Source organism: Mobula hypostoma, chromosome 8, assembly GCF_963921235.1.
Source record: "Mobula hypostoma chromosome 8, sMobHyp1.1, whole genome shotgun sequence".
Taxonomy (NCBI): Eukaryota; Metazoa; Chordata; class Chondrichthyes; order Myliobatiformes; family Myliobatidae; genus Mobula; species Mobula hypostoma.
This window is the reverse complement of record NC_086104.1, coordinates 30670543-30680018: the sequence shown is the minus strand read 5'-3', so window position 1 is coordinate 30680018 and position 9476 is coordinate 30670543. Positions and strand designations below refer to the sequence as shown.

The following is a 9476-nucleotide window of genomic DNA, read 5'->3' as shown; positions in this document are numbered from 1 at the left end:
AGGGAGAAGATGAGATATCAAGGTGACAATGGAGAGATACAACTCCAAGAGTTATTTTGTTGGTGAGAAATATTTAAGATGATCAGTTTGAATATCTGGTTGCAGTGAGTCCTACAGATGATGAAGAATCCAGAACATGACTAAGAAACATTAAGTTGATGCCTCAAGTCACAAAATGGATGCTATCAACATCAGTAAGCTCAGCACACCATTGTAACTACAAAACTCACAGTCAAAGCAAAGATAGGTGACTTGGTTAAAACTGCCAGATTTGTAAATATATTAAACCAGTTTAAATGTTACCTTTTTAACGAAGAAGAACTGTAGTGTGTGTAAATCTGTGTGACAATATTCATGTCATTTTCCATCATGTATATTGTGAGAAGAACCTTTGACTAAATTGGTCACACTGTATTTAAGCGCCTTCTGCTTCACAGCTTTCAGACTATATTCTCCACAGTGCACACTGTTGGGAGCTAAGAATCCACTGCAGACACATATCTTACATATGCCATTTGATAGTAGGTCAACAATCATAAGACCATTTGACATAGGAGCAGAATTATGCTATTCAGCCCACCAAGTCTGCTCCGCCATTCCATCATGACTGATCCCGGATCCCACTCAACTCCATACACGTGCCTTCTCACCATATTCTTTGATGTCCCGACCAATCAGAAAACGATCAACTTCTGCCTTAAGTAAACCCACAGACTTGGCTTCCACCACAGTCTGTAGCAGAGCAGAACATTCCACAGATTCACTACTCTCTGACCCAGAAGTATTCCTCCTTACCTCTGTTCTAAAAGGTTGCCCTTCAGTTTTGAGGCTGTGCCCTCTAGTACTGGATATACCAACCATAGGAAACATCCTCTCCTCATCCATTCTATCTAGTCCTTTCAACATTCAGTAGGTTTCAATGAGATCCCCCCGCATTCTTCTAAATTCCAGTGAGTACAGGCCCAAAGCTGCCAAACATTCCTCATATGTTAACCTCTTCAATCCCAGAATCTTCCTCGTGAAAGTCCTCTGGACTGTCTCCAATGACAACTCAGCCTGAGATATGGGGCCCAATCAAATTATAAAAAGCAGTAATAGGATGCAGAAATGGAATTAAGTTGTAGGTTAAAAAAAACACGTGAAAGGTATCACAGTTGATAGGTTTTCTTTAAAAACGCATGAAGGAAGAATGGTAAAGGACTTTCTCATTAAGAATTATAATTACATTAGATCTAAAAGCCTGTTTACGTGCTGCACTATTCTGTGATGGGTATTATGAAAATGGAAGACTTGTTACGTAAAGTCATCGTGTTCATTTTCACCGAAGGGTAGGGGATAACCTACCAAACATACAAGAAAATTTAAAAATATCAAAGAGAAAGAAGTGCACATTATAATTCTTAAAACAATAACGGAGAAACCGATTAAGTCAATGACATTTCTAAGGCCTGAAGGTTTCCCCTCAGCTCCCACCGGAAAATGATTTCTCAAACAGATTCTACTGAAAATTATTTTAAAACAGACTTTTAAGACATTGTGAAAGGTCAACTATGAGGGCCCGGCAGAAATACTTCATTGAAGGGAGGGTGTGATTGAAAATCAGTCTGACTTTTAATTCCCAGCTGATTAAAAAGAAGAGTCAGATTTCAAAACATCAGCAAAGTAACTACTGACTGTAGTTAATACATTTTGCATTCTGATGATTCCACACACTAAAATGAAAACATACAATATTTGTGGTTACTGTTATATATTTTTAAGTCACTAAAGTACATTGACCATATGGAATTAAACAGATGAATAAAGTCATATTGCACATAAAAATATTTCCACCATGCTCCATTTGACCATGTGAATAGCCGCATCTTTCTAAGATGCCAGAGATTAATTTTAATGACTGAGAATTATCTTTAGATGTACTAGCAATCAGAACATCTTGAGCTTCTAGATATTTGTGGCAAACTACTTGAAACAAATTACTTCAGTTTATTTTGAAGAAACATCATAGATATGATCCTGTCGGTTAATGTACGATTGTCAGAATCGACACATTTTGTGAATGTCACAGTGGCACAGCTCACTTCTCCAGCAACCCTGGTTCAATCTTGACTTTAGGAGCTGTAAGTGCGAAGGTTACGTGTTCTGCCTCTGATTTCATGGGTTCCTGGGTGCTCCAGTTTCCTCTCATATCCCGAAGTCATTGGCGTTGATTTAGTTAATTGGTCAAGGCAAGATGTCTAGTGGTAATTGAGTGATAGAACCTGGGGAGAGCCAAGAGAATCGAGGGAGCATAGGGGAATTTATTGAGGTTTGGAGGCTGTCCCGTGATTTGGCATTGACACGATGAGTTGAAATGGATCCTTCTTCATCTAATGGAAAAAATATCCAACTTTCTCAAGTTTCTTTTGATCCAGGTCAACTGAATTAAAAACTAGCGAGGTAGTGACTCACTATCACCTGCTTTACACTTTGCTCAAAGTGAAAAAAATATATATTTTATTTCTGTTTGCCACAGTGAAAGAACCATAGAACACAGGCTATATTCATAGTGCAATGTTTTATTAATAACTATATTCACATTTAGGTTGAGCGCATAAGATGTTGAAGGCATGGGGTGAAAGATACAAAATGCTTTTCTGAGATTTTCCGAGTGGTCCCTTGTGATTCAAGTTCATCTGTGTATTTTTACTACTTATTCCAAGTTGCTTGCTGGCTGAGGTAAAGCAACAGTGATTCACTGCAGACTTGCTGCTTATAACTTAGAAGACTTTTTGAGCTGCATTTCAAACTAACTCTGATTATATAGGCAGGTAACTAATAGGTTCATTTTTAACTATTAGTAAAAATAGTTAAAAACAAGTAAATTTTAGTCTGTCAGTCAGAAAATTCACAAAAATCACTCGATTTCATTGCTATACTTCCACTGTATTGTAATGGATGGCTTCAAAAGCATATAGGAATGGTTATTAAAAATGGGGAGAAGGGAAACCAGTTCCGCCATTCGTAGGAATACATTGGACTATTGAATTTAGAAATATTATAGGAGCTTCATTGTATGCAGGGATATCCATTTTGTCAGATATTCTTAATCCAAAGCCTTAATGTGCAATACTGCCATATATACTTTTCTTCAGTTTTTGGAGATACAATACTTCGTTAAGTAACGGCTAAATAAATTGTACAGGAATATATTCCGACCTAGAAATGCCAGCCTGTCGGGTGAGTGATAAATTGCTTTTCTAGACCACCGGGGAGCATTTTCTTATGCACCCACGTGTCTGAGAACAGGCAGTGTATCTGTGCTGTGTGAACCTCACAGTGCCATACCCACACCGACAAGCAATGGACACAAACTGCCTATGCTGTAGTTGCCGATTCGGGTGATGAGGTTTCACATACAGTGTAACCCGATGACCAACATGTTTCCTCTGCTCTGTGAAGATAATCAGATGGTATATTATTAGCACTTGGGTCTCCTTCATTCAGATACTTCAGTTGCATAGGTTCAACAATGAACTACTTTTATCAAACGAGAGTAATGGCACCGTACACAATGAAGAAAAAGTGATTACATACCAGCCTAACAAACATCTGTGAGCTTCCCATCCTATGCACTGCTAATTATGTCTTACACCGTCTTCTTCCTAAGACTCCTGGCGCATTCATTGGCTTGTTACTCAGGACAGGTTAGCCTTCAATCATAAGAGTAATAAAATAAAACTATGGCATTAAAAACAGAAATGCTTGAAATATTCAGTGTGTCAGACAGAATCCATGACAAGCAAAACAGTTACTGTTGCAGATTCATGATCTGTCATTACAGTCTGAGTTTGGATTCAAGACTATTGACCTGAGAGATTTACATTGTTTCTCTCTGTTCTAATGTCACATCACCTGCTAAATTGAAGCATTTCTATTCATATTTCAGATTTCTAGCAGCTGCATTATTTTGATATACTAATTATTTAAGGAATTTCATTGTCCGGGTTGTGCTTTTCTTACATTCTGTTCTCTGAAAGAGTCTCATTTCCTTATTAGGACTTGTCACCTGAAGCATTACATTCATTTCTTCCATTTGAGGTATTCAATTCACTTGTTAATGAAATACACAGAAAATAAATATTGATATGTGCCCTTCAAATGAACATTATCCAATGGTAATTCCCTTGCTTTATCATTTTTACATTGTAGGGCCTCATCCAATTTCCATCATGATTCTGGCATGCTGTTTGGGTTGTATAACCTAATAGGCTGTTCCACTTTGCCCAATGGACACCTTGAAATCTGACCCCAAAGTTTCAGCTTTGCTTTTCCAGCATATCACCTTAAGGTCCTGTAGTGGCTTGACCCTTTTTATTTTGCCCTTGTTTCACCAGTTCACTGACTGTGTCGATGCTGGAAAAGGTCGTGATGCATGGTGTTTTCTTTTGCCCATTGTTGCATTTAGTTATCATAAAAACATTGGATTAAAAACAGGCAAAATGCCTCAAACTCAACACTATTTGGCACTGCATTGGAAATCTCTGTACTGGAGAGCATGGGAAATGGAAATTTTCAGACTTACCACAGCAGGTGAGTGTTTCTAAGATTGTAGCTAAAACACGTTGAAAGGAAAGGCTTCTTCTACAGAAAACATCATAAAGACAAGTAGAACAAAACTGCATAACATTCATCTCACACCCTTCCTCCTCTCTAAAACCCTGTTTTTATTTGCTCAGGACCTCAGTAACCTCCATGCTCTGTTTTGTATTGGAGCAGCATTCTGCGATCTTCATTTCTGTCCAATCAAGGTATCCAGCTAGTTCTATTTAACACTACAATTGCTAACTGACACTTTTGGAATTTACTTCAAGTAGGCGCAGTTGGAAAAATAATCTTACTAACAGAAAGTGGTGCAACGAAGAACTGAAATAAATTAACTTCGGACTCTTGTTTATACTGTACACCTGTGTAGGTCAAATCCGCTAAACATGTCCATCTAACAATATTCAATGTGAACAAAATGAATGTGAAATGGTTGTGCAGTGTGTCCACATGTACAATGCGACAACCATCTCTAGCAGCTCCATGATGGGGGGAGGGGAGGGCATTAGGGTGTCGAATAGATTTTTGAATAGCAGGGCAATTCATGGTTATGGTGAAAAACTGGTTTAGGTAGAGCTGAGCCCACAGTCAGATCCACAATGATCTTATTTAATGGTGCAGCTGGCTCAAAGGGCCAGATCCTGCTGCTATTTCTTATAGAAACATAGAAACATAGAAAATAGGTGCAGGAGTAGGCCATTCGGCCCTTCGAGCCTGCACCGCCATTCAGTATGATCATGGCTGATTATCCAACTCAGAACCCTGTACCAGCCTTCCCTCCATACCCCCAATCCCTTTAGCCACAAGGGCCATATCTAACTCCCTTTTAAATATTGCCAATGAACTGGCCTCAACTGTTTCCTGTGGCAGAGAATTCCACAGATTCACCACTCTCTGTGTGAAGAAGTTTTTCCTAATCTCGGTCCTAAAAGGCTTCCCCTTTATCCTCAAACTGTGATCTTGAAGTTGGGGAAGAGAGGTGTGGGTGGATGCAGTCCTTTGGCGGACCTCAGGTACAGTTTGCAATGATCCTATTGAATATCAAGCACACTCAAATGATGTGTATTGCGGTCTCCTGTATTTTAAGGCCTTTGGACAGTCGCTTCTCCAGAATACTCTGTTGCATGGAGCGTCTACTCAACTGGCCAGATAACAGAAGATGTTCCACACATTTGCATTTCAATGTTGCAGTTTTTGGGCATAAAATGGTGTAGGATTTTAATGAACATATTTATAAAACCTCTTGCTCAAATCAGTGGAAGTGATGCCTGCACATTATAATCTTTCATCAAGTCTGTGTTGGATGTCTGAGTAGGACAGAAGTTCCTTGCCTCCTAAATTTTCCGCAGATAAGTTGCAAGTGAGCATCAACTTAAAAATCACACAGTTGTGTCTACTCAGACATGACCAAATCTGTCATTTGTTTTTCAAGTATTGTCTGACAAAAGCCTTAAACGTCTCTTCTGTGCAGGATGAAAATCTCCTTTTATTCATTAGCGGGATGTGGGTGTCATTTATTACCTAACCCTAAATGCCCCCGCTCTGAGAAGTTGCTTGGCCACATGGTCCACATGGAACGAAGGAGGATGAGAGGTGACTTCATAGAGGTGAACAATATGATAAGAAGTTTAAATCAAGTAGACTTTTTCCCAGGGTGGAAATGGCGAACACAAAGGGACATAATTTTAAGGTGGGAGGAAAATATAGGGTGGATGTCAGAGTTAACTTTTTTTACCCAGAGAGTGGTGGTTGTGTGGGATGTGTTGCCAGGGATGGTGGTAGAGGCCAATACAGCAGGGACATTTAAGATACTCTTTAGTAAAGTGTAGACCTATGTGGGAGGCAACGTTTAGATTGACCTCAGAGTAGTTAAAAGTTGGCACAACATCGTTGCCTGAAGGGCCTGTACTGTGCTGTATATGCAGATCGACCAGTTACTCACAGATCCCTGGCACACTTTGTATTTGGATTGCACTTAATTTTAGGCAGTTTTGCCAAAGACTGAAAGAGACAATAATCAATGGTTTGAAATGAATTATTCCAGTTGGAGGAATATGAAGGGGTAATTACACAACTGTGGCCCAGTGGAAAATCTGGTCAGAATCTGAAATGATTGTTTAATCAGTTCCATTTATCTTCCTGTGAGCCCTGATTGTTTCCTTGTCCTGTTTATTGAGATGTAGAATAATTTTTATTCTGCTGACTACAAACAACAATATTTTCTGCTATTTGATTTCCCATTCATTGGCAAAATTAATATTTGAAAGCTATGTCATTTCCAATACAACCAGGGCATTGCATTGTCAGGTTTCAAATAAAACAAGTCCAGCCCTTTCTGTGGCATGTGTGTGAGAACCAGAGACCAGAATCTACAGGCATTCACTGTGTGTTTCATCTTACTTTAAATACGAAGGAGAGTTTCCCCATCAGGCACATTTCTTTAAAAATGAAAAAGTCAGATGTTGAAGATTCAGAGAACCTTTGGAACAAGCTGATCCCGTATTGGTTGAATTGACAATTATCACCTTTTGGAGGAAAACGTTTTATCCTTCCAGGAAGTACTGCAAGCAACAAAAAAGGCAATTAGGAAGAGGATATACCCCATAAATTGGGACTGAAACTCTGATGTAGCCTCCGACGATGGAGCGTATGTGGACTGAGTTGTAATGATTCTCATAAAGCTGTGCTGTAGTAGACACCAGGATGAGTAGCTGCTGATATAGTTGTTGAATTAAGTCCAGCCACCTTGTTTGCTGGTGAGGCCTTTCACATATTACCTGCTTTCACTGGTTTCTGCTAACCTGTTATTCATGATGGCTAACGCTCCCACCCCTCCCGAGAAACCGTTCTGCCTTGTGTTGACACAGACTGTCCGGGGGTAACCATTGGCCGTTTCCGACAGCTGCTTCTGCAGGATGGCAAGTGACACCTTGTTGGATGCAGTCAAGTCTCTCATGGAGATCATTTCCCCAGAAAGCCTCCTGCCCTCCGCATCACTTTCACACGGCCCATCTGTTTCTGACAGGACATGGCTCCTACGGATTCGAGACTGTCCTGGCGTGATCGCGTTGCGGCGCCCGGTGCGTTTCTTTCCTCTCTGGCACCTCGGGCAGCAACTACACTCTAGTTTCTTCAGTAGCCAGTTGAGGAACTGCTTGATCACAATGGAGATAACATTGAAGAGGGAGTAGATGCAACACACCCCAAGTAGTATGAATACAAAATTACCAAATCTGTACAATCCCTGATTTGTATAGGCCGCATTCTGGCTGCTGACAAGATCCCCAAAACCAATAGTACTGAACGTGACAAAACAGAAGTACAGTGAGTCGGTGTAATTCCATCCTTCTACTGGTGTATACATAGCTGAAGCACAGCAGGAGATTATAACGGCAGCAATCCCAAGGATTAGCATGACGTAGTACACAGATGGCTTCCATCCAGTCAGCCCGGCTGCATCCATGAGGGTGGATTGGCGGCCAATGATGGGAGGCAGAAGACCTTTATTCTGCAGCTGTCTCTGGTAACACGCCTTCATGATGAAAGCCAGCAGGGTGATGATGCGCTCGAGAAAGAGGTTGAAAAACAGGATGGTTCCTGCACATCCGAGAAGGCCATAGAATATCAGGAACACTTTTCCTGCCACAGTCGCTGGAGTTGTCATGCCAAAACCTACAACAACAAAGAAAAAGGGTGGAATTTATGGTTTTCCCATTCACACCTACAATCCTTTTCACAAGTAGTGCAAATTGTTTACCAGATATTCTAGCTCAGTAACCCTACACACCAAATACACCCATGCAGGCATGCTCTGCATTTATAATGATATTTCTACTTACTAAATAAATGGTGAGAGCCACGGTCATGATGAGTAGCTGGTCAGTCTTGAGGGTTTCTGAAATGCTGGGATTGCCCTGCACCCACCACTTGTGCTGGCAGCTCATTCCACATTCTCACCACCCTCAGAGTGAAGAGGCTCCCCCTCATGTTCCCCTAAAATATTTCACCTTTCACCCTTAACCATGACCTCTAGTTCTCGTCTCTCCCAACTTCAGTGGAGAAAACCTGCTTGCATATACCCTATCGAAACCACTCATAATTTTGTATAAAATTGTCAAATTTCCCCTCATTCTCCTACAGTTCAGGGAATAAACTCCTAACTTTTCCCTATAAATTAGGTCCTCGAGTCCTGAAAAGAGTGGATGTAGTGGTCACTCCAGATCCAATCAAAGGTGTATTTGTTTGTCTTGTATGTCTTTATTATGATCACAAGTCACTGCTGGATACAAAGAACATAAAGTACTGTGGGACTATCTCAACAGTGAGCTGCTCGATTGTGATGGAGTTGGACTTACTGCATACTGTTGTTGGGTTGTTGCCTGGACTTGCCATGTACCATTGTGCCAAGATGGCGCATGGTTCAAAAAAAAGGTGCGAGTAATTGTCTTGGATGTTTTGCTGACCGCAAGGCCCTGTTGGACATTGAGACATAGAATACTGCAAGTCTGGTTCATTGGTGAAACCAACAACGGGGGTGCTGCAATGCCTTGGTTATGGCAAGGACCAAGCCCAAGCCGTGGGCTCACCTGTGCCAGCCGACCAGAAGAGGAGACGTGGGGGCGGTATGAGAGAGCCTCTGTGGGGCGCTCCAGAATCCGACATTGGGCTGGGGGCTAGTCCCTCCTAAATGGTGCTGTCCTCTAGTGTTCACTCAGTGCTGCCCTCCAGTGTTCGCTCAGTGCTGCCTTGCAGTGTTCACTCAGTAGAATAACTTACCACCAATTCTACGATAATGCCACTCAGGGACCTAAGCTACATTATATTTTTTCTTTCAAACTGTAAGTTTTTCTGAAATGTGCCCTATGTGCTATTTATGCTATGCGTTATGTGCA

The 9476-nt window shown here is 41.0% G+C and overlaps 1 protein-coding gene across 4 annotated transcripts in view; it reads right to left on the bottom strand.

Annotated features, from left to right (window-relative positions):
• Positions 1–2023: 2023 nt before the first annotated feature.
• The window catches only part of LOC134350440 (potassium channel subfamily K member 12-like), a 73510-nt gene continuing 66057 nt past the window's right edge, over positions 2024–9476 (bottom strand). The window contains exons 2-4 of one of the 4 annotated variants that reach the window (XR_010018889.1): positions 4565–8256; positions 3577–3692; positions 2024–3433 (exon numbers count right to left, since the gene is read on the bottom strand). Coding sequence is in view for 1 of the 4 variants with exons in the window: in XM_063055636.1 (XP_062911706.1) it covers positions 7358–8256 (899 nt within the window). In the remaining 3 variants the exon portion in view is untranslated. Of the gene's footprint in view, positions 3434–3460; positions 8257–9476 lie in introns of those variants that run through there. The other 3 variants (XR_010018890.1, XR_010018888.1, XM_063055636.1) reach the window with 3 other exon arrangements.